The sequence below is a fragment of the Cynocephalus volans genome, chromosome 6 (genome assembly GCF_027409185.1).
Source record: "Cynocephalus volans isolate mCynVol1 chromosome 6, mCynVol1.pri, whole genome shotgun sequence".
In the NCBI taxonomy this organism is placed as follows: Eukaryota; Metazoa; Chordata; class Mammalia; order Dermoptera; family Cynocephalidae; genus Cynocephalus; species Cynocephalus volans.
In genome coordinates this window covers 21,545,041-21,571,201 of record NC_084465.1, presented here as the reverse complement: position 1 = coordinate 21,571,201, position 26,161 = coordinate 21,545,041, and the positions used below count along the sequence as shown (strand labels likewise).

The 26,161-nt window shown below is 37.0% G+C and overlaps 1 protein-coding gene and 1 pseudogene across 1 annotated transcript in view; both read left to right on the top strand.

Moving 5' to 3' along the window:
* Positions 1-26,161, top strand: part of AGBL3 (AGBL carboxypeptidase 3) — an 85,575-nt gene that overhangs the window by 43,724 nt on the left and 15,690 nt on the right. The window contains exons 11-14 of the mRNA XM_063098966.1: positions 3,199-3,265; positions 8,151-8,225; positions 12,993-13,050; positions 16,361-16,432. Coding sequence (XP_062955036.1) covers positions 3,199-3,265; positions 8,151-8,225; positions 12,993-13,050; positions 16,361-16,432 — 272 coding nt within the window. The remainder of the gene's footprint in view (positions 1-3,198; positions 3,266-8,150; positions 8,226-12,992; positions 13,051-16,360; positions 16,433-26,161) is intronic.
* Positions 22,229-24,255, top strand: LOC134380050 (serine-threonine kinase receptor-associated protein-like; annotated as a pseudogene).

Below are 26,161 nucleotides of genomic sequence, written 5' to 3'. Positions count from 1 at the left end.
ACTCATGGATTTGTTTATATTTAATGTGTTCTAATCAACTTCAGTCACTATTATTCTAATGCTCAAAGTTTCCCAAATCTAGCTGGTAGAAGACCTTTCAAGTTGGCCTGTGTCTTTCTGACATGACCTTAGTAGTCTGTGGTAACTTTCAGCCATGATAAGATTTCCCAGGCTCATCTTATACATTTCCTGCACTAGAGTTGGAACCACCGTTTCTCCCAGAAACCCTCTATTTTAATAAAAAATGGTATTTTGATAACACAGCCTAGATGGTAGTTATTATTGCTTCTAGGATTTTTTTTCAGAAAATTGAGTTAGCAAATAAGTATTTTTAAGAGAAAAAAGTCATCAGTTCATAGATAGTCCATGTTCATAGATAGGAAGATTCAATATTGTTAAGATGTCAGTTCTTCCCAGCATAAAGTTTGATTCAATGAAATCCCAATCGAATTCCCAGAAATGTATTTTGTAGATACTGATAAACTAATTCTAAAGTTCACATGGATAGGCAAAAGACCCAGAATAACTAACACAATACTGAAGAAGAAGGAAAAGTCTGAAGACTGACACTACTTGGCTTCAAGACTTACTGGAAAGCTACAGCAATCAAAAGTGTGGTACTAGAGACGAACAGACAAATAGATCAATAAAACAAAGTGGAGAGCCCAGAAATAGACCTATACAAATACAGTCAAACAGGTCTTTGAAAAACGAGCAAAGGTAATTCAACAGAGAAAGGATAGTCTCAATAAACAGTTCTGGAAAAAGTGGACATCCACATGCAAAAAAGTTAATCTAGAAACAAACCTTATACCTTTCACAAAATGAATAATAGACCTAAATGTAAAATGCAAAACTATAAAACTGTTAGAAGATAACCTAGGAAAAAATCTAAGTTATCTTGGATTTGGTGATGACTTTTTAGGTACAACCCAAAAGAAAATCCATGAAAGAAAAAAACTGATGTTAGACTTTATTAAAATTAAAGATTTCTGCTCTGAGAAAGAGACTGTTAAGAAACTGAAAAGACAAGCCACAGACTAGAAAATAATTACAAAATACATACCTGGTAAAGGACTTTGTACCTAAAATATACAAAAAATTAAAATTCAACAATAAGAAAACAAATAACCCATTTAAAAAATGGGCAAAGATTTTGTCACCTCACCAAAGAAGATATACATATGATAAATAAGCATACAGAAAGATGTTTAACATTGTCTGTCATTAGGAGATTGCAAATATATACACAATGGAATACTACTCATCCATAAAAAAGAATGAAATTCTGCCATTCATAGCAACATGGATGAGCTTGGAGAAAATCATGTTAAGGGAAATAAGCCAGGCACAGAAAGAGAAATACCACATGCCCTCACTCATAAGTGGGAGCTAAAAATTAAATAAATAAGAAAGAAGGAAGGAGGGAAGGAAAGAGAAATTAGGAAGGAAACAACAATCACAATAATATGTTGAACTTTCAGAAGGAGAGAACATAACTGTGGTTACTAGAAGTGGGAAAGGGGGAGGGGGAGGAAGGTCAATGAGAAATTGGTTAATGGACACAAAGAATACTTACGTATGGTAATGATGAGTAAGTTCATTAACCTGATTTGACCATCACATGTTGTACACAAGTATTGATAGTCAACACAATACCCCACAGATATGTATAATCAATTATCTCAATAAATATAAATAAATAAACAACCATGAAATACCACAACATACCTATTAGAATGGCTAAAATCCAAAGCAATAACAATACCAAATGCTGGTCAGGATGTGGAGCAACAAAAACTCCCTTTGCTGGTGGGAATGCAAAATGTTACAGCTATGTTGGAAGACAATTTGGCAGTTTCCTACAAAGCTAAACATAATCTTACTTGATCCAGCAACTGCATTCCCAGGTATTTACCCAAATGAGTTAAAAACTTATGTCTGCACAAAAACCTGCACACAAGTGTTTATAGCAGTTTTATTCATGATTGTCAAAAACTGAAAGCAACCAAGACGTCCTTTAATAGGTGAACGGATAAACAAACTGGTACATCCGTACAATGGGATATTATTCAATGATAAAAAGAAATGAACTGTCAAACCATGAGAAGATATGGTGGAACATTAAATTCATATTGCTAAGTGAAAGTAAGTCTAAAAAAGCTTCATACTGTATGATCCCAACTATATGACATGCTGGAAAAGACAAAACTATAGAAACAGCAAAAATACTAGTGGTTGCCAGGAGTTCCAGGGGAAGGAGGGATGAATAGATGGAGCACAGAGGATTTTTAGGGCAGTGAAACTACTACGTTTGATACTGCAATGGTAGACATGTGTCATTATAAATTTATCAAAACCCATGGACTGTACATCACAAGAGTAAACCCTAATGTACACTACAAACTTTATTTAACAATAACATATTAATATTGGTTTATCAGTTATAACAAAGGTACCATTTACTATAAGATGTTAATAATTGGGGAACCTGTGAAGGGAGTAGGGGCATGTGCATAGGAACTCTACTATATGCTCAATTTTTCTGTAAGCCTTAAAACTACTGTAAAAAAATAAAATTTATTAAATAAAAAATAATACATAAAAAATACAGCCCAGAAGTATTTTCTTTCCTAAATTGACTCTCAAGGAAAAAGTTTGCCTACCACTGCATTAAACAATTATAATTAGTAATTGATTTCTGTTTGACCCTTTTTTCTTGAGGTACTATGTTCTGTATCGCCTGCATTGTCTTTAAGCATAATGGAAATATACTGATGTAAAAATGAATGAATTTTAAGAGCTCATGAGACCCATGAGAACTAGGAAACTCCGCAGATATAGCATTTATTCATTAACTTATTAACAAATATTACTGAGTGCCTACTATGTGCCAGGCACTGTTTTTATTCTGGTGATGTATCAGTGAACCAGACAGAAAAAACTACAATTTTTCTGGAGTTTACATTCTAGTAACACATTCCCAAACCTCTATATCTCCCCCTATATTCAACAAAAAAGTCTCTATTTCTAAGCTGTCTGGAGCTACCAAACATTTAAACCACCTTTGTAAATATTTCTCTTCTTATAATTAGAACTTCTCAATCATTCAAATATGATAAAAAGCAGCAGCAGTTGAAATTTGAAAATGCCACCAAAACATTCTGCAAACTAATTTTTTTTCCTTTTTTTTTTTAGTAGCCGAGGCTCTGACAGTTCAGAATCCAATGACTCTCACACTTATTTTCTGAAGTTAACTTCTCAGGTATGATTGAAAACTTTTGCTTATGGCATGGATATGTCAAGTAGGTACTGTTCTTACTGTGACTAACAATCAAACAAACAAAAAAAGTTTGCAGTTTTATAATTATTGTATAGCGATAGTTATTTTCTGATTATGTACATATCTTTAAATCACAGAATTTTCTAACTTTAGGGTTTTTTGTTCTAACACACTTACTTTGTTGATGAGAACAGTTAAGATCCAGAGAAATTAAAGTACTTCTCAGGGTCTGGATTGTACGTGTCTTCTGGCAAGTCTGCAGCTTCAGGCTGGCTGAAAAACAACTTCACACTCTTATAATAATGTCATCTTGCCCTATAACCAAGGTTCAAAATATCAAATAACCATGGGAAAGGAGGGAACTCAAAGAAATGCATGCCAAGAAAAAAAAAAAAACGTGTCTTTCAAAAATTTGCCTACAGCCCATGCAGTTTTAGGTCCCAACATGGCTTCAGTCCAGCTCGCTCCAACACTTACTGAAATTCTGTATCCTTTTACTAACATCTCCCAGCACCACACACACATGCACGCACACCCGCCCAGCCCTTGCTAACTACCATTCTACTCTCTACTTCTATGAGTTTGATTTGGTTTTTTTTTACACTCCACATGTAAGTGAGGCCATGCAGTATTCGTCTTTCTGTGCCTGGCTTATTTCACTCAACATAGCATTTTTGGGGTTCATCTATGTTGTCCCAAGTAACAGAATCTCTGTTGGGCGTCTCCAGTGGCCGCATGGGACCCCAACAGGTTTTTCCTTTCCCTAGAGGGTTGGGGCCAAGGGATTGCCCTTTTCTCCCCGCCAGAATGCTGGGCGAAAAGAGATTCCAAGAGATGGGTGAGCACGCTGCTGCTCTCCCAGATAGGGAACACACACACACACACACACACACACACACACACACACACAAGCTTAGGCCACTCCTTGAAAAGGTCAAATGTGCACGTGCCTTGCCTCTCTATGCTTAGCCCTCCCCCTTAACCTCCCTTGGGCGTCACCTTTTACCTGTTTAGGCCATCTGTTGTTTTAGCTTAGAAAAAGGGCAGGGTCCCATAAATCTCCTTCTTTTTAAAGGCTAAATAGTATTCTTTGCGTATGTATACAACATTTTCTATCTTTCTTCATTCATCTATTGATGAACACTTAAGTTGATTCCATATATTGGCTACTGTGAATAATGCTGCAATGAACATGGGAGAACAGACATCTCTTTGAGATAGTGATTTTATTTCCTTTAGATATATACACAGTAGTGTGACTGCCAGATTATATGGTAGGTGTAGTTCTGTTTTTAATTTTTTGAAGAACCTCCCTACTGTTTTGCATTATGGCTGTACTAATTTACATTCCCACCAACAGTGTGCAATGGTCTCTTATCTCCACATCCTTGCCAACCCTTTCATCTTCTTGATAATAGCCATTCTAAAAGATGTGAGGTGATCTCTCCTTGTGGTTTTAATTTGCATTTCTCTGATTATTAGTAATTTTTTCATATACCTGTTGGGCATTTGTATTTGTATGTCTTGTTTTGAAAAATATCTATTCAAAACCTCTGCCCCTTCTTCTTCTTTTTTTTTTTTTCTGTTGAGTTTTACGTTTTTATTATGTGAAGACTGGCAATTGCTTCTTTTATTAATATTTTTTTTTATATTCTATGATGTTGTTGCAGAGCAGTTGGGAGGGAGGGGGAGAGGGGAAAGGGGAAGGAAACAGAGTGGAAGAAGGAGGAAGGAGGAGGGGTGGGATTGAGACCTGCGGCACCCCCTCATTCCCACAGGGGAGACAGGGCTTTCAGCGGTGGCTTGGTCATTGCTGGGCTGGGTGCAGATGTCAGGGAGGTATGGCAAAAGCCCTCACCTCCCATCTCCCCAGCTTGGGAACTTGGGGCCCTTCTTGCTGTGGCTTGGTGGTTATCACTGGGCTGGTTGCTCATGTTGGAGGGGCATGACCGAGGCCTGAGGCCCCCCACTGCCCTGGCTTGGGAGAGCCTGAGGACGCTTCCTGTGGTGGCTTGGTGGTCCTCACTGGGCGGGTTGCTCATGTTGGGGGGATGTGACTGAGGCCCAAGGCCCCCCACCGCCCCAGCTCAGGAGAGCCCGGGGTGCTTCCTGTGGCAGCTTGGTGGTCATCAATGGGCTGCCTGCAGGTGTCGGGGGGCCATGGCCGAGGCCCCCCACTGCCCTGGCTTGGGAGAGCCTGAGGATGCTTCCTGCAGAGGCTCAGTGGTTGTCGCTGGGCTGGTTGCTTATGTTGGTGGGGCATGACCAAGGCCCAAGGCCCCCACCCTCAGGATTGGTTGCAGGTGTTGGGGGACATGACTGAGGCCCCTGGCCCTCCCCCCTTTCTGGTTTGGTAGCCCAGGGGACTTCCGGTCCTTCTATGTGTTATAGGTGTTCTTTGGTGAAATGAGACCCTTACTAGTTAATATCAAACTTTGTCTGTGGCTGTGGGTACTTTGTTTTTTCTTTCAGTTCTGTGTTGGATTATTTGCTGTTCCCACCACTCAAACTGTGTGCTGGAACTAATTTTCTGTCCTTTGCTTACTTCTGAAATGAGAGAACTTCCTGTGAGGACCAATACTTGATCTCTGTGGTTGAGCTAAATTGCTGCTTTGTTGCTGATTCCCTAGGCAAGGCTTTTTGTGCAGCTCAGCTTTTAATCATGGACTTTAAAGGTATTTCCAGTTCTAGTGAAATCTGGTGCACCCAGCTTCTGTAGAAACACTGGCTGGGCCTGAGTCTTTTTATCATGCAATTCTATATTCCTGACCAGTCTCCTCTGAGTGGTCCTATGCTGATTGGGGGGCAGATCAGCTGTCCTTGCTGTGCCCCAGTGTTCCCCAGGTGGGCCAGTCTCCCCCACCACCTGTGCTCCAAACACCTCCCATGGGACGGGCCATGCTCTGGTCCCTTGTGATGACTCACTGGCCTCTGAGTGCCTCCTTGTTTTCAGTTGTTGTGGCTCCTCGGTCCTATGTGGGTCCATGAGAACTCTATTAGTGGTATCGCTGGCCTGAGGGCTACCAAGGCCCTCTTCTCCCCTACCACCTCCAAGCAACTTCATCTGAAAGGCACAGCTGCAGCCTTTTGCCAGCTCCTGTTCCATGAGCTCAGCAGCTTCAGCCTGGAAATGGCTGGGCTTCGAATTTCTCTCTCATCATAGCTTCTCCCACCTTCATGCACTCTGTAGGTCTCTCCTCCTCTTCCCCTGAGCCCTAGAGGCCCCAGCTTGGCTGTCATTGCTTTTTTATAGTTGTAAATAGGTTGATTTGTGGGAGAGAGTAATGCTGGGGACCATCTATTCTAACATCTTGACCAGAAGTCTGCCCATTTTTTCTATTTCTTTTCTTTTTTTTAACCATAAACCAAAGATTATCATTTTTTAATCAGATTATGTGTTTTCTTACTATTGAGTTGCTTGAGTTCCGTATATATTTTGGATCTTATTACATAGGTTGTCTTCTCACTCTGTTGGTTGTTTCCTTGGCTGTAAAGAAGGTTTTCAGTTTGATGTAATCCCATTTGTCTATTTTTGTTTTTGTTGCCTGTGCTTTTAGGTTCATATCCATACTCACTGTGTAGACCAATGTCATGGAGCTTTCCCCCTATATTTTCTTCTAGTAGCTTTACAGTTTCCAGTCTTATGTTTGAGTCTTTAATCCATTTTGAGTTGATTTTTGTACATGGTGTGAGAAAAGGGTCTAAGTTCATTCTGTATGTGGATATCTAGTTGTGCAATACCATTTATTGAAGAGACTGTCCACATTTGTGTTCTTGGCACCTTTGTCAAAAATCAATTGACCATAAATGCACGGATTTGTTTGTGGGCTCCTCTATTCTGTTCAATTGGTCTGTGTGTCTGTTTCTATAACAGTACCATACTGTTTTGATTACTATAGCATGGTAGTATATTATGAAGTCTAATACTGTGATGTCTCCAGCTTTGTTCATTTTGCTCAAAATTCCTTTGGCTATTTGGGCTCTTTTGTGGTTCTATAAAAATTTTAGGGTTGTTTTTTCTATTTCTGTGAAAAATGTCATTGGAATTTTGATAGAAATTGCATTGAATCTGTAGATCACTTTGGGTAGTATGAACATTTTAACAATATTAATGCTTCTGATCCATGAACATGGGACACATTTTCATTTATTTGTGTCACTGTCTATTTCTACTTTCTATTTTAGCCATTATGATACATATGTTGTGGTTTTAATTTGCATTTCCTAATGGCTTATGATGTTGAACATAATTTCATGTGTTTATTTGCCTGTTCCCCTGCTTAGCCTTCTCAGACACTACTTTGGAGAAGGTGTTGGGATACCTCCTTAGAGCCTGGCAAGCATAGAATTCAAGGCTCCCACTCAGCCTTTGTTGGCATGGGTGACTATATGGGTCACAGTTTTTTCTGTGGTGTTAGGCATGAATAGAACAGTAATTATCCAAAGGTTTTGTTCTTTTTAGGCTGCCCCTCTTCTGGTCCTTTGGCTAGAGGACACAGGCTTTCGTTTGGGCTTTTAAAAATATTCATTCATTGGCATTTCTGAGTTACTGGCTTCTCCACCTTTAAGGCTGGGATATATGAGACAGAAAGAAAATCTAAGGAGTGCCCCATCATTCTGCTTCTCTGCTCCTGAAATCTCTAGCTGTTCTGCCTTCTCTTTCTACCTTTTAGAGCTTCTTATGTTTGTTTTGTGTAAAATATCTAGGGTATTTGGTTATATGTAGTGAGAGAAATAGTTAAAGAAGTTCTCCATCTTCTTAGAAGTGGAAGCCTCAAGATAGTTTATGTCTCCATATATACTAACTTACATGTGTTGACTAAATATTGATTTTAAATATGATTCATTTATCTAGATAAAAACCAAGAAAAAATACCTGAAAACAAAGAAGGAAAGAAATTCTATCTTAGCAAGCCACCAAAATGCCAGAGAAGAGCAAAAGGTAAATCCTCATTGATCTGGTTAACAGTTTTTGAAAAAAATAAATGCAAGAGAATGGCAAGTTATTTTCTCTTCTCTTATACCCTAATTTTTCCCCCAGGGAAAGTTAGTGATTAAAATTTTACTCAGGGGAAAGTTAGTGATTAAAATTTTACTCATATTATTTACTGTTTATACAAATACAAACAATCCTTGGCAAATGAGAGGTGAGTCTTATTAAGGTACCATATTTAAATTTCACTTATACTTATCTTACTCTAAAAAGTATTTAAGGAAGCTTATTAAGATGCACCCAGGGTGGCAAGAAGAAAGAAATTAAAACTAAGAAAAATTAAATGAGAATATAAGGGTATAAAAATAGATGGTGCTGAGAGATTGACTTCTACCATGACAGCATGAGGAACTCTGAAAATCCATTCACCAGCAAAACTGGTGAAAATTATTTAAGGGGAAAAAAAAAACCATTTAAAGTCTCTGGAAATGGTCTAATGGCATACAGCAAATAAAAAAAATCTATTCAAGAAAATCTACTAAAACTCATTAAAACAGCAAAAGCCTGTGGGATTTGAATCAAGACTGCTTCTTCCCTCCCCACCTCCCAGCTCAGTAAGACAGAAATGCCATTCCAGACTAGTGCAGCCAAGAAAATAGGGCTCCTTCTCTCCACAGCTACAAGAGGGCTATCTTCTCAGGAGGGGAAGGATGTCAGTATTTTTTATCCTGCCTCCAGCTACCTGTTCCTATGGCTAAATTCCAGTTGAATAAAGACAAGAGATGGGGGCTTCCTTCTTCTAGTCAGAACCCCATTCATGGGATGGAAACTCACCTTGGGTGCTATACCACTGAGAATACTTGGGCCCTGATCATCCTTGCTTTGGCTTGTAAAATGGTGATTACACACTAGAAGAGGCAATTGGAGAAGACCTAGGGCTACTGCCCTCCTTCCATCCATATCTCAGTTCCTAAACTAGGGATATCACTCAGAGAGCAGAGTGCCATTGACTCCACCCCGAGCTCCAGAGCAAAGGCTTGGAAACTTTGCCTTGAGGGAAATCAGGCCATAAAGCAGATAGCCTAATCTCTTCCCAAAAGAACTGACTTTATTTGCAACAGAGCATGGAGAAATTCAAGTTTAAGGGCATCCTCAAAACCAGTGCAACTATGATAAAAAGCAATTAAGAGGAAATTGGTAGATTCATTGGATATACAGGCTAAATTGTACACTAGCTAGTTTGCTAGAAAGAACTGGGGAAAGAGACAGCTGGGAGGAGCCCTACTGGGGTCAGACCAAATCTCAAACACTGACCTCCAGAACTGTTCATTCAAAGGAGCCTGAATTTGATTGGATTAGTCAGAAGAGCAAATTATGCCAGAGGGCATTGTTGAAGACAACAGAGCAATCAGCCAGAAATTAGTGGAGTTGAACAGCTGGGTGTGGTCAGGGAAAGAGACTTTCAAAGAGAGCCCTGCTAAATACATTGTCATCCAGGGGTGAATGTGGACATAGCCAAATCTGCTCTCCTGAGAACCAACACTGGAGTCTTAGCACTGCAGGAGGGAAATGAACTTATTAAAATAATCCAGCCAGTTAGCAGACAAATAAGCAAATAACAACAACAAGCCCTGGAAGAGGTGGGGGGAGGAAAACCAGTACCCAGAGTTCACTAGAATTGTCTAGTTGGAGAATAAGCCTGACAAACACAAATGAAGGACAATTAAAGTGACAACTGAAAGAAAGTGAGCCAAAACGCCGGGGACCGATCACGCTTTACTAAAGGAAAAGCATCTGCTGGGCTGCCCTCAAAATGGAGGACAGCACCAGGTGTGGGGGTGAGAGAGCTTATATAGGGCACCAAGGGCTGGCTGATACAATCAAGGAGGGACATTATGCTAATGCGGAAGCTATGCGACCAGGGTGGAGAATTGCACCCTTGCAAAGCAAAAGGGTTTCTGTTTTGCAGAAGTCAGGAGGCTTCTCGTAAAGGGAAGGGGGGAGGGGCTTGGTGCTGGAGTAGAAGACAAGGCCGGGAGCTATTTTGTGGTTATTGTGTGCACAATGGTGCTGGTCACGTCCAAGATCCATCACATAGGTAGTTGAAAAATCCATCCTTGGATCCAGTCAATCAATCCATAAGCCTCTGTTACCTACAGAGAAACCAGTAGTTGTAGAAGACCGGAGTACCACACCCAGAAGATTCGGAGATTTGTACTCAAACATCCAAACAAATAAAAAATATCAAAAGTTGTTTTGAAAATATAGTGGTGATCAAACATCAGTAGGAAATTTAAAGTGAGCAGTGACAAGATCATTCAGCAAATATTGGGCACCAAATACAGAGCCATCTGCTAAATGTGGATTGAATTAACAGAATCTAATTTCCAACAAACTTTTTTTTTTTTTTTTTTTTTTTTAGGGATCCGAACCCGGGGCCTTGGTGTTATCAGTACCGCACTCTCCCGAGTGAGCCACGGGCCGGCCCCAACAAACTTTTGAAATTATTTTTCTCTCTTACTCACTTAACTATTTTTTAAATTTTTTATTTAGAAATAATTATAGATTCACAGGAAGTTGTAAAAAAAGAATATGCAGAAGGTACCATGCACCCTTCACTCCTCTTCCCCCAATGTTAGTATCTAGTGTAAATATAATACTGTATCAACACCACAAAATTGACATTGATACAGTCCATAGAGCTTACTCTGATTATAAATATGCATGCACTCATTTGTGCACGTGTGTGTACAAACAGTTCTATGTAATTTTATCACGTTTGTGTCTTCGTATAACTATCACCACAATCAAGATACAGACTGTCTCATTACCACATAAGGCTCCTTATGTGTACCCTTCATAGCCACCCCTGCTCCCTTCACCCACAAATTCTAACCCCAAGCAACCATTTAATCTGTTCTCCATTCTAAAATTACATTATTTGAAGAATGTTATATGAATAGGATTAAAAGTTTTTTCTGGTAAAACCTCTAATTAATCTCACTGTGTAAAGTCATTTGTAGGACCCAATAACCAAAACAAGGTTGTGTTTTGGGATTTTTTTTTTTTTTTTCATATATGTGTATTGCACGACACATTTATTTAGTTCTCTATATTCACATAGAGGTTTTTCTCATCTATCCAACTTATATTTAAGATATAATATGATAAATTCCTCTATGTTAAATGCTCATGTATTTGCATCTTTCTTAATTGGAGTTTTAAAATTGTCATGAAATCATAATCTATATGTAAGGTTAGGTATTTCCAAATGGAAAATAATCTTTATTTGGTCAAATGCTTTCAGAAAATTGCATACATTCTAAGAATGCCCATAAGCAAATAGGGGTTTGTGGTCACTAATCCTGAAACTTCCTTTCTACTGATCTTGAAAAAAAAGAGTGAACAATCTCATTTTAACTAAGGTAAATGGCTGAGGACAACTTAAATCCATGCTCTTGAACTATTTGTTATTTTAATTGTTTGCTTGTAAGACATCAACACATCCCAAAAATATTATTGGCAAACTATTTTTAAAGTATTTTGGTTAACTTTGTTTTCCACCAAAACACTCTCAGTCATTGATTTTGAAGACTTTCAGCAAAAGCAATTATAGATTACTATGGTTAGAAATTGTAGATCACATTCATAAGATCACCAGTGATATTTTTCTATGGGATAAATGTAATAGTTGATTATGACTCACAGCATCATTTCACTCAAGTGATGAGGTCTAAAAATGACACCCAGATTTCATCAAATCAAGGCTTATTGCAAATAAATTTTCTTCAGCCTGATTTCACCCCTTGTCTCTCCAATTTCTAGTGATTACATATTGCTACTTTCAACTTTGTGTCATTTTTTCTAGAATATTTCTTTCTCTTTCCCTTCAATAATAAAGTTTTGATTTTAAAATTTTTCTCTCATTTTCATACTGATTATAACAATTTTATCTGCCAATCAATTATACCTATAAAGAAATAGATTTTAGCTTTTAATTCTATTTCATGGTTCACTTATATTGTGCATGGATGTGCATTTCATGTTGGCAAAAATGTTTTTAATTTTTTCCTTCCTCAGTTCCTTTTAGAAAATTCTTTATAGTATTCATATGCCCCAGATACAGAAACAAAAGTATGGAGCATTTTAAATGTTTTCATGGTCACATAATGATTTGTAGACTAAAGATTAGCAATCCCAGTTCCAGTGTTTTGTGTTTCTTTTAGTCTAACTGGGTCATATTGGCAAGTCCTTTCAAGATAGAAAGCAGTGTCATATGTTTATGCTCTTCCTTACTCTGGACTTCTTTACAAGCTTCAAAAAACATTTTTTGTCTTTTGAATATAAACACAGTTTTGCAATATGTTTATATATTTTCATATAGTTTTATATATCTTTACCCATTTGACACTGTTCTCCTCCTATGTCTTATTCTTCCAATTTAAGTGAGATTATAAGCATACCATTTTTTTTTTATTCCATCTCTTCCACATCATAAATAAGTTATATGTGATGTGGAAAAATTTTTTAATCTCTTTGATGCCAAAATATAATATCAATATTTTCTTTTGTTCATTGATACAGGAGAAAAGTAATGTTGTGAAAGATACTAGCAGGTTCTGATTTATAAGCTATTTTTGGTCATTCTAAACCTAGAAGGATAAAATGAGAAACATTTGCTGAAGACCCATCATACCATAAATCATATAGGAAATACACCTCATTTTCATGTTTATAACACAGTATTTTTTTCCTTCTGATTCTGTGTTCCACTAGGTTTATGGTAGAGGAAACTTACTGCAAAGAAACAAAGAATCAAATCCTGATGTGAAAGGTAATGTTCTGCTTCTACTTGCTTATAAACAATTAACTCATTTACTCAACAAACACTTTTTTGTGCCACAACTGTGAGGTTGTCACTGTGCCTGGTACAAGGGATATTAAGAAGTATATTAAAGAAGACCCCGGAATGTAAATTCCTTGTCTTCCCCTTGTTTTAATTTTGCAACTGGAATGTGCTTGCTTGTAAGGGACACCTAAGAGTGTGTTAAGGGTTAACAGTTAACTGCATCTTCAGCTTCTGTAATTCTGCGGTTTTGCCTGGCTGTCAGCTTTGTCTGTGTGTGTGAGAAGCTCTTCAGTGACTCTGTGGTCAGAGCCTGTCAGCTTGGCCTGTGTGTGTGAGACACCGGCAGGCTCGGTTTGCAGAAAGCCCCCTAACCACATTTCCTGCTTCTGTGACCCAGTTTAATAAAGCCCCTTACCCACATTGTGAAGCCCCCAGTTTGAGTAACTCTGTCTAGATACAGACAGAGCCAATAAGAAAGCTTGCGTGCTTGCTCAAGAAAGGTATATAACCCCAGTTTTCCCTGCCCAGGAATTTGGAACGGGAGTTTACCTGGGACTGCTAGCATAATAAATCATCTGATTTCATCTCTCTGAGTGTCTGCTTTTCCTTGGTTGCTTTTTCTGTAACAATATGCTGCCATTTCTTTCCTGCAGGAATTCATCTTTTAATCAGGGCAGGAAAACACGTAAACAAGTTTTGCACAGTGTTACAGGGGCAATGCCAGTAGTCTATTCAGGGTTACCAAGGAGCAAAGAGAAAGGGGTAGTCAATTACGTTGGAGGGTGGAGAGGTCCACCTATTTGAGGATAGCCCCAAGGTTTTGAAAAGTCTCTTCTCTAAGCAGAGTGTAGGGATTTATGCTTTAAAAGCCATCTTGTTCCTTTCATTTTGTAACTAAATAGAGGATGAACCAGGAGAGAAATTAAATTATAGGCTGTTCATTTGCTTCTGCTGCAACCTGCTAAAAGTCTGATACGGGATCTTTAATGGACTAGTATCCCTGGTTTTTGTTTGTTGCTTTTTTCTCTTAATTTCTGTCACCTTATTTCTAGTTGAGGTCTTTTGGGGAAAAAAAATCTCATAATTTAAGCAATATTTTGATTTTAATTATTTAATTTTATGTGTATATGTATTAATTTATTATACATTTATATTGCACAACCTACATCCAAAAAGAATTTGAGGTAACATAAAAATATATATACAGCATATATACTTGTACATATATCCATATAGTTTGTGATATAGCAGACTAATTAAAAATGGAAATGGAGATAAGAACCACACTAAGACAGTCCAGGTTTCCATCCTTGTACCAGCCAGCCAAAACAAAAGAACCATACTACGGAAAGGGGAGAATTCTGTTATAATTAAGATGGTTAATTCACTTGAACTTTAAGTTAGCTATTCTTTCTGATAGTGATCAGCTAAGCAATTCAGTTGCTTTTTATATGTAACTTTTATGTATTCTTTTGTTAAAAATTACTGTCAAAAATTAGAAATAAAAATAAGAAAAATACAGCACTATTCACAATAGCCAAGATATGGAATCAACCCAAGTGTCCATCAACAGATGAATGGATGAAGAAACTGTGGTATATGTACACAATGGGATACTATTCAGCCATAAGAAAGAATGAAATCCTGTCATTTGCAGCAACATGGATGAGCTTGGAAGATATTATGTTAAGTAAAGTAAGCCAGGAAGGGAAAAAGAAATAATGCATGTTCTCACTCATGTGTGGGAGCTGAGAAAGTTGATCATGTTGAGTGGAGTAGATGGGCAGTTACCAGAGTCTGGAAGGGAAGAGGGAGGACAGGGAGAGGTTGGCTAATGGATACAAAGGTACAGCTAGGTAGGCAGAATGACATCTAGTGTCCTATAGCACGGTAGGGTGACGATAATTACAGCAACTTGTGTATAATTTCAGTTAGAAAGAAGAGAGGAGTTTGAATGTTCCTAACACAAAGAAATAATAAATGTTTGAACTAATGGGGAAAAAATCAATGGTTGCCAGGGTTTCAGGAAAGGATGGAAGGAAGGAGGGAGGAAGGGCTGAATAGGTGGAGCACAGAGGACTTTTAGGGCAGCAAAACTACTCTGTATGATAATGTAATGGTAGATACGTGACATTATGCATTTGGCAAAACTCGTAGGACTGTGCAACACATAGAGGGAACCCTAATGCAAAGCTGAGTTAATAACAATACATCAGTATTGGTTCATAGTTCTAACAAGTGTAGCACACTAATGTAAGATGTTAATAATAGGAGAAACTGTATGTGCACAGGGGAGGATATGAGAAGTATCTGCACTTTCTGCTCAAACTAAAACCGCTATGAAAATAAAGTCTGCTACAAAGGGGAGGAAAAAAAGGAACTGTCATAGCCCAAAGGAGGAGTCTAAGGAAACATGACAACTAAATGTAATACGATATCCTGAATGAGATACTGGGACAGAGAAAAGATACTAGTAAATCTGATAAAATATGGAGCTCAGTTGATAAAAATGTACCAGTATGATTTCATTAGTTGTGACAAATGTACCATACTAATATAAGATATTAGTAACAGGAGAAACTGTGTGCAGGGTATGTGCAACCTCTTGTACTATTTTAGCAACTTTTCTGTAAAACTAACACTATTTTAAAATAAAAAGTTTATGTATACAGAAATAAAAATTGTTAGAAACTTTTAAGGTAAAACAGGAAAAATTAAATATATGTTATACTTCACAAAAGGTAAGGTTAAAAAAGTAAAAATCACATTTTAGAAGATTTATTTTAGACATTTTTCTTATATCTATACACATACACTCCATGTTAATAAATCATATAATCTTCATGTTATTTTGAAACCTACTTTTTCATTTAAAATTACCATATATTATAAACCACTTTACATGTGAATAAATGGTGGTAAAGTATTCCATTCTATTAGTTATCTTAATTTATTTAGCCACCCCCATTGTTAAACTTTTATGTTGTTTCCAACTTTTTTCTATTGTAAACAACAATGAAAATCTTATAACTCTCTAAATGGGTGTATTCTTAATTATTTCTTTATAATATATTCCTAGAAAAGGAATTGCTGGCCCAAAAAGGTATGAACATTTTAAAATGCAACAAAAATTCATAAGCTGTGAAGACCACTTATATTAATATCATTGAGCTAAACTACTAACTAGACGTTATTTGCTAGCATTTTTCATTTTTAAAAAAGAGGAAAAATGTGAAATTTCAACGGGTCAGTGAATTACTTTCATGCTATTATGATCTTTTACTATCTTCTCTAGTTACAAGGCCAAATGTACCAGATGATTATACAGTTGATTACCTCAGAAGACAGTTGCCTGATCAAGGTTTGGGTGAGTAAAATAGGACGATAGACCTCAATGAGTGGTTACCTGTCATCTGAATGTGAGCAATATAATAGTATGTATCTGATCAAGTCCTACACACGGATCATCTTAAAGTTAGATAGCCAAGGAACAATTCACCTTCCCAGAAATTTCAAAATTCTCTAGCTCTAGAAACACATAGGGGAAACCAGTTAAAATTCATTATGTGTCAACCTGCTTCTTCATAATTTTACCCAGTCCAAAAAAAAAAAAAAAAAAAAAAAGAATATTTACCTCATTGTCTAATCTTTTCACTCCCATCTCACCAAATCTTAGAGCAGAGAGAACCCTTGAGAGTACTCTAGTCTCACCTCCTACTCATTACAGGATCCAGGCTCATCCAACCTCCAATGGACTACACCTGGTGATAGTTCATTTCATTGTTAGAGAGCTATAGCATTGAAAAGTTCTTTTTGTTTTGAGTTAAAAACATGTACTTGTAAATTTCATCCACCTCCCTTAATCTGCCCTCTCTCATAACACAAATAGTGAAGAAGCCTTAAAAGTAAACAGTTCTGACTCATTTTCCTTGAGACAATGAGAACAACTGTAATACCTTTCTACATATTAGAGCTTAAATATTTTTTTAAAGCTATTATTTATTTCCCTGAAACTTTCCTTCCATTTCTTTCAACGATCCATAATACACCATGATTCAAGTCTCTTTACCATCTTATTTTACTTTTATCTGTTACTATTCAAGCTTAAATGAAACTATACACAGTACTGCACATGTTGCCTAACAAGTGCATAATCTCACTCTCATTTACTTCTTTCTACATACCAGATTTCTATTAATGCAGTTTAAGATTGTATTGGTCCTTTTGAAAATTATCATAAAATATTGACATATTGGATTTACATACACTCAAATCTACAATGTTTTATTTTAATTGACACATTGTAAATGTACATATTTATGGGGTACAATCTAATGTTCTGATACATATACATGTTGTATAATAATCAAGTCAGGATAGTTAGCATATCCATCACTTTATGCATTTATCATTTCTTTGTGGGGAGAACATTCAAAAGCCTGCCCTCTACCTGTTATGCAATATACAAACTTAACTGTTAACCATAGTCAACCTTCTGTGCAATAGAACACCATTGCTCCTATCTAATGTAATTTTGCACTTGTTAGCCAACCTCTCCCTGTTTTCTCTTCTCCCCTCCCCTCCCCAGGCTCTGGTAACCACTGTTCTATTCTATGCCTCTATAATATCGACTTTTTTTTTTTTAGACTCCACACATGAGTGAGATCATGTGGTATTGGTTTTTCTGTGCCTGGCTTACTTCACTTAACATCCAGGTCCATCCATGTTGCTGCAAATGACAGGATTTCATTCTTTTTTATGGCTCAGTAGTATTCCATTGTGTATATGTAATACATTTTTTAATCCATTTATCCATTGTTGGACACTTAAGTTGATTTTATATCTTGGCTATTGTAAATAGTGCTGCAATAAACATGGGAGTGCAGATATCTCTTCGACATACTGATCTCATTTCCTGTGGGTATATACTCAGTAGTGGGATTGCCGGATATGTAGTTCTATTTTTAATCTTTTGTGGAACATCCATACCATTTCCCATAATAGCTGTAGTAGTTTATACTCCCACCAACAGTGTACAAGTGTTACCTTTTATCCATATCCTTGCCAACACTTGTTTTCTTTTGTCCTTTTGATAATAGACATTCTAACCGAGGTGAGATGGTATCTCATTGTTTTGATTTGCATTTCCCTGATGATTAGTGATGTTGAGCATTTTTTCATGTATCTGTTGGCCATCTGTATGTCTTCATTTGAGAAATGTCTATTAAGATCCTTTTGCCCAATTCTCATTTGGGTTATTTGTGTTTTTGCCATTGAATTGTTTAAGTTCCATGTATATTCTTGACATTAATCCCTTGTCAGATGTATATTTTGCAATTATTTTCTTCCATTCTGTAGGTTCTCTTCACTCTGTTAACAGTTTCCTCTGATGTGCAAAAGCTTTTTAGTTTGATGTAATCCCACTTATCTATTTTTTCTTTAATTGCTTTTGCTTTTGAAGTCTTAATTTAAAAAATCCTTGCCCAGCCCCATATCATGAATCATTTCCCCTGTGTTTTCTTCTAGTAGTTTTTCATAGTTTCAGATTTCACATTTAAATCTTTAGTCCATTCTGAATTGATTTAATATGTGGTGATAAGTAGGAGTCTAGTCTCATTCTGCATGTAGATATTCAGTTTTCCCAGCACCATTTATTGAAGACTCTGTGTTTTATCCAATATGTATTCTTGGCCCCTTTGTCAAAGATCAGTTGGCTGTAAGTATGTGAATTTATTCCTAGGCTCTCTATTCTGTTCTTTTGGTCTATGTACTTGTTTTTATTCCAGTGCCATGCAGTTTTGGTTACTGTAGCTTTATAGTATAATTTGAACTCAGGTAGTGCGATGACTCCAGCTTTGTTCATTTTTCTCAGGATTGCTTTGGCTATTCAGGGACTTTTGCAGTTACATATGAATTTTAAGATTATTTTTTCTATTTCTGTGAAGAACGTCATTGATATTCTCATAGGGATTGCATTAAATCTGTAGCTCATTTTGGGTAGCATGGTCATTTTAACAATATTAATTCTTCCAATCCATGAACATGGGATATTTTCATTTATTTGTGTCCTCTTCAATTTCTTTCTTTAAAGTTTTATAGTTTTCAGGTTAGAGATACTTCACCTCCTTGGTTCCTTGGTTAAGTTTATTCCTAGGCATCATTTTTTTTAATAGTTCTTCTAAAAGGAATTGTTTTCTTGATTTCTTTTTCAGTTTGCTGTTACTATATAGAAATGCTACTGACTTTTGTATGTTGATTTTATATCCTGCAACTTTCCTAAATTCTCAAGCCTGTGAGGTTTTATATTCATAATGCTATTGCTAAGTTATGTCTCATCCATTCTTTACTCCTTAAGCTGGCATTTTTGTTCAACATGCTGGGCCTTAAATTTATTCCTGTTAAATTCAATCTTCTTAGGTTCAGCCTTTCACAAACTCTTGATCTCGATTATGTCATATTGCTATACTATATATGTATTGTGTGGATATATATACATATACAAGAGTACTTCAAAAAGTTCATGGAAAGTGGAATTAAAATATAATACAGATCTATCCATGAACTTTTCAAAGACCCCCCTCAAATATATATATATATATATATATATATATATATACACACATATATTTGACCTCTTGTCAAAGCTTTAGACTCTTACATTTAACTATCCACTATACATCTTCACACAGATGTTCTACATACCCAAATTCAACTTCATCTAATTCCACAGTAAATACTCCTCCTCCTGTATTCTCTACAACATTGGTAGCAGTACTATCTACATAACCACTTAAGCTAGAAACCTGATAGTCATCCTTTTTTTCTCCCTTTCATTTCTATCTCTCATATCCAGTCAGCCACTGAATCCAGCTGATTTTACTTCATGAGCTTTTTCTCCATCTTTTTTTGAGACCCTTATCCATTTACCAGGAGTACTATAGGTTTCTAATTGGTTCTCCTGCCACCAATATGAAGGTACTTCAAAAAGTTTATGGAAAAAAAGAATTAGAAAGTAATATGAATCTTTCCATGATCTTTTGGAAGACCCCTCATATAATCATCCTAATTCCACCCTTCTTCCTACCATCAAAGTGATTTACCAAAAACACAAAATCTGACTGTGGAACACTACTGCCTAAAGACTTTTAGTGATTGCCAGTCATCTAACAGGGGTTGAAGCTGGCACTGCTCTAAGACTGGGGCTTCAGTTGTTTTAGGCTTTACTTTTTAATTATTTTTAATTTTTTAACTTTTAATTTTGAAATAATTCCAAGAATAGTACAAAAAACTCTATCTATCCATCTATGTATCTATATTTTTTCAATGATCCATTTCAGCATAAGTTGTAGGATCACACTCCTCTACCCCTAAAAACCTCCAGCATATATTCTCCAACAAAAAGAACATTTTCTTACATTAAAACCAGGAAAATCAACTTTGATACAATACTATTTTGTATTACGTATAGTTAAATTTTGCCAAATGTCCCAATATTGTCCTTTAGAGCAAAACTTTTCCCTGATTCAGGATCTAATTCAGGATCATGAATTGCATTTAATTGTCATCAGCTCAGCCTTTCTTTGTCATTCACAACACTGGCATTCTTTAAAAGATTCTGGTCAAGTTGTCTTACAGAATGTCTGGTTTTTAAATTTTAATGGACATGAGAATTAACCTGAAAACATCAGCTTCTGATTGAGTAGACCTTTGGGGTCATCCCCTGAATTTGCATTTTTTTTATATAAGGCATCTCAGATAATTCTGATATTGGCGATCTGCAGACTACACTTTGTGTCATACCACTTTGGGGAGTTAAAATGAGAATTGCCAGGAAGCCAAGCCAGTTGGGACTTAGCCCATCCAACTCTTATTCATCCTGTATAGCTTTCTTGTGTAATTTTTCTTTCAATAATGGTCTGTTACTTTAAAAAAATATTTTTTGTTCTGATAACTACTAGCTGCAGCATAGAAACCAAGTTCTCTAACATGATGTGCAAGACTTCCAATGATCTAGCCCCTAATCTTTTCAAGGATGATCTTCTTTGCCTTAGAAAACATCAGTTTTTTTCTGATGCTTTTGCTCATGCTGTCTTCTCTGCCTGAAAGAGGTCTGTTCCTCCCTTCAACTAGATGAGCTACTCATCACTTAAGGTGCAGACATCAAGGTTTAATAAGACTCAAATAGTTCCTTAAAGTAAGAATGAGATATGGGCCGAGCCCGTGGTGCACTCGGGAGAGTGCGATGCTGGGAGCGCAGCGACGCTCCCGCCGCAGGTTCGGATCCTATATAGGAGTGGCCATTGCACTCACTGGCTGAGTACCGGTCATGAAAAAGACAAAAAAAAAAAAAAAAAAGTAAGAATGAGATAGAATGAGTAATAATGGTATGCAAGAGTTGCTTGTGTGGCTCAGAGAAGGGGATATAACCCAGCCTGGAAATCTCAGGGAATTTTTCTTGAAGGAATTGATCCTTAAGTGCCTGACAAGTTAGGCACTGAGGAGGGAGAGGAGAATCAGTTCTTTGATTTTTTAAAAGATTATTGTCAATGGTTCTGTGATCTTATATGCAAATGCTTTCCTTAATTGGGATGTAATATGTCTGGGATGGAGATAACTCATTCAGAGCTTTTTGACTTCTGTCATCTCTTCCAATATTTATTCTCCCCTTTCCAGTTAGAAGAAAACTCTACTTGATAGAAAAGAAAGAAGCATATGACTTAGTGGATAAAAAAAATTTTTTTTTTAATTAAAAAAAACAGAAGCAACTTAAGAGCTGAGAAATTCTGCTCTTTGTCATCCATAAATATTATAAAACAATCCCAGAAACACAAGTCTAAACATTCCTTGATATATTTTCATTCTGAATATAGCTAAATAAAAGTTTTGTTGTCACCATATTTTTCAAATCTCAGTTCATTTTAGGTTTAACCGTCCTGGGACTATTCTCTGTCTCAGCCACTCTCTTACATTTAACCTTTGTCACATAATCTCCTTTCCATCATTGTTCATGTTCTTTTAAAATCTGATATTTGCTTCCCAGAGACCCCAAATTGCTAATAATCAGTGATTGTGCTAGATATTGGGATAAAATGGTAAAGAAAATATAGTCTGTTCTCAAGTATCAGAGAGAGTGACAAGTAAACAGACATAGCAATCTAACGGGATGAATGCTACTTATTGTGCTATGGGATCACATATTGACTTATTTGGGGCTAGGAGCAAATCAGAGAAGGTTTCTCAGAAAAGGTAATTGTGAAGATTGCAGGGGCCAAATAAATAGTACTTTTTTAACCAAGTTCTAGACGAAAGAGTAAGACAAAATACTAGCAAACTGAATTCAGCAATATGTAAAAAGGATTATACAATGACCAAGTAGGATTTATCCCAGAAATGCAAGGTTGGTTTAACATATGAAAATTAAACAATTTAATACACCTTATTAATAGAATAAAGAGAAAAAGGGACATGCTTATCTCAGCAGATGAAGAAAAAGTGTTAGGCAAAACACAGCTTTCTGTAATGATTAAAAAACACTCAACAAATTAAGAATAGATGGAATTTTGCTCAACCTGATAAAGACCATCTTGGAAAATCCCACAGCTAACACAGTTGGTGGTGCAAGACTGAGTGCTTTTCCCCTGAGATCAGGAGCAAGACAGGGATGTCTACTCTCCACACTTCTATCGAACATTGTAATGGAGGTATGGGCAGGGCAGTTAGGCAAGAAGAAGAAATAAAAGGCACCCAGGCTAGAAATAAAAAAGTAAAACTTTCTCTATTTGCAGAACACATGATCTTGTTTATAGAAAATCCTAAGGAATTCACAAAAACAAAACAACAACAAACCTATTAGAGGTAATAAATGAGTTTGGCAAGGTGTAAGAATAAAAGATCAATTGGCAAAAATCGCAGTTCTGTGGATCTCCCCTCCCCCCTTTCTCCCTCCTATGCTCTCTCCCTCGGGGCGACTGTCACTTGCACAGGGCGGACTTCCTTGACCCCACCCTAACCTTCTCCTAATCTCGGATTGGCCCCCTTTTTCTGTTTTCTAGCCCAGTCCCAGTGTCAGGGCCGGCGCCTTGGGGAGCTTAGGAGCAGCAGCTGAGGAGAGAAAAGACACCTCCCCTCTGCTCACCAGTGAGGCAGACGCCACTCTCCTGCTCGGGCCACACGCCGCCCGGGTTGATTTGGCTTTCTGTGGCATCATGCCTTATGAGCATTTCTTAATCAGCGCTTGCAAAGATGGTAAACCTATGCTATGTCAGGGTGATACAGGAGACCGGACTGGAACATTTTGGGGTCATAAAGGTATTGTTTGGGGTGCAACACTGAATAAGAATGCCACCAAAGCAGCCACAGCAGCTCCAGATTTCATGGCCAAAGTGTGGGATGCTGTCTCAGGAGGTGAGCTGATGACCCTAGCTCTTAAACGCACTGTCAAGACTGTGGATTTCACACAGGATAGTAATTATTTGTTGACAGGGGGGGGGGGGGGGGACAGGATAAATTGTTATGCATATTTGACTCAAACAAACCTAGCAGAACCTCAGGAAGTCAGTGGTTACACCTCTGGAATTCAAAAGCCTGTGTGGTGCAGTGAAGATAAACAGGTTCTTCCAGCTGACATAAAACTGATCACCTTTGGGGTCATGCTCCTACGACATAAGTGAAATCTCTACATTTTAATGTGTGTGTTAATAGTATGGAATATATTCCTGAGGGAGAGATCTTGGTTATAACATGGAAGATCTATTGCTTTTCATAGTGCAGTAAGTTTGGACCCAGTCAAATCCTTTCAAGCTCCTGCATTCCATCAATTCTTCATCTCTTCATCCTGAGAAAGAATTTCTTGTTGTAGGCGATGACGATTTTAAACTTTGTAAGTGTGATTCTAATAGTGGAGAAGAATTAGCATCCTACAAAGGACACTTTGGTCCTATTCACTGTGTGAGCTTTCCTCCTGATGGAGAACTCTATGCCAGTGGTTCTGAAGAAGGAACAATGAGACTACGGCAAACTGTGGGAGGAGAAACATATGGCCCTGGGAAATGTGTGCTTCCTTAAGAAGACAGTGGTCAGCTGGCAAAGCCAAAAATTGGTTTTCCAGAGACTACAGAAGAGGAGCTAAAAGAAGCTGCTTCAGAGAATTCAGATTTGATCTGTTATTCAGCTCCTAAAGTTAAGGCCTGAGCATCAAGCATATGCCATATGTATACAACTTATGGACTAAAACCAGCAAGCAAAGAAAATCACTGGCCTTCCAGAGTTGGATTTCTTGTAGCTGTTTATGTTATTCTGAAGAAGAAATATTATAGTGGCCTATTTTTCTGACTTTTCCCTTGAAGCAGAATGCCTTTTTTTTTTTTTTTTTTTGGTTTAGTTGTAAAGAAGACGGAATACACGATAAAGTAACTGGTTTGATTCTCTTTCATTGTACAATGCTTCTGAACATCCAATTGTTTTTAGTTGTCTAAATAAAATGCTTCTAAAATGAAAAAAACAAAAAGATCAATAGGCAAAAATTAATTATTATGGATGAATTTTATGGTATGTGAGTTACCAATAAATCTATTATAAAAATCAATTGTATTTCTGTACAATAGCAATGAACATTCCAAAAATGAAATTAAGAAAACAATTCCATTTACAATAACATCAAAAAGAATAAAATACTTAGGAATAAATTTAACAAAAGATGTACAACATTTGTACACTGAAAACCGCAAAACACAGTTGAAGTATATATATATATCTTTTCTGAAAGAAAAATATATATCAACACAATGAGTTGTATATTGATATTAATATCAGCTTTATTTATAATAACCAAAATGGAAATAACCCAAATATCCATCAACAGTTGAGTAGATAAATAAAATGTGGTATTTCTATCTCATAAAATAAAAACATTCTAAACTACCAATACTCACAATAACATGAATGAATCTCAAAATTGTTATGCTGAGTAATTTACACAGAAAAGTAAATGCTATATGATTTCATTTATATAAAAGGCAAGTTAATCTATAGAGGCAAAAAGCAGATAAAGTTTCCTGGAGTGGGGGATGAAGGAAGAATGGATGTAAAGGAGCACAAGGAATCTTCTTTTAGGAATGATCTTTTCTATGTGGGTTGTGCCAATGGTTTCAGAGTTTTTACAAATGGTTTTGGGCCAGAGCAACTAGATGGATTGAATTATCATCTACTAAGATGGGAAAGACTAAGAATGGAGCAGCAATTCAGTTTGGACATGTTGCATTTGAAAGGTCTTTTAGACACTGAAGTTGAGCTGTTGAGTAGGCATTTGTATATGAGTTCAGGAAAGAGATCTGCTGGGGATATATCTGAGAATTTTCTGCCTATAAATAGTATTTTAAGGCATGAGGTTGGAAGAGATTCATAAGGAAGTGCAAGTAGAGAAGAGGGCTAAGGACCAGGTCCTCTGAAACTCCTACACTGATGGATCAGGAGAAGAGTAGGAGTCAATAAAGAAGACTTTGGGGTAGAAGGTGGGGAGGAAAACGCTATGGGATAGAAGAAAAACCAAGAGAATGAGTTGTCCTATAAACCAAGTGAGACAGTGTGACAATGATTTTTAAAAATCAACCCACAGGAGTTTTCTTTTATCCAATCCATCTGCACTATATTTAACAGACACACCTTCAAGTTTCTGACATATGGAAACCCATAATCCCTACTGTTTTCTCATAGTAGATTATTCTTTTTCATATTCCATCTCAAAGGGAAACTGAGAGAGAAATAATCAGATACCTGTAGTCACATTACATCTCTCTGGAAGTTGGAGTCTGGACATCTGAAAATAAGCAGAGTCAGGCAAATTGAGAATCTACATTAACCCAATTCCAAATTTAAGGAATATAGTTTACAGTCCAACTCTTGAAACTTCATTCAAATCTCTGGCACATTTTCTCCACTCCTGTGGTTTAATTTCCTTCACTCCACCCACTTCCTTATCAGTCTCTTTAAAAATCTTTTTGCCTCCCTGTCCTCTCACTAAGCCCACATCGAACAGCTCTAATTCTAGGAGAATCTAACTTTCCTTCTCTGCATTCATCCTAGGTTCAGAGCCCTGCTG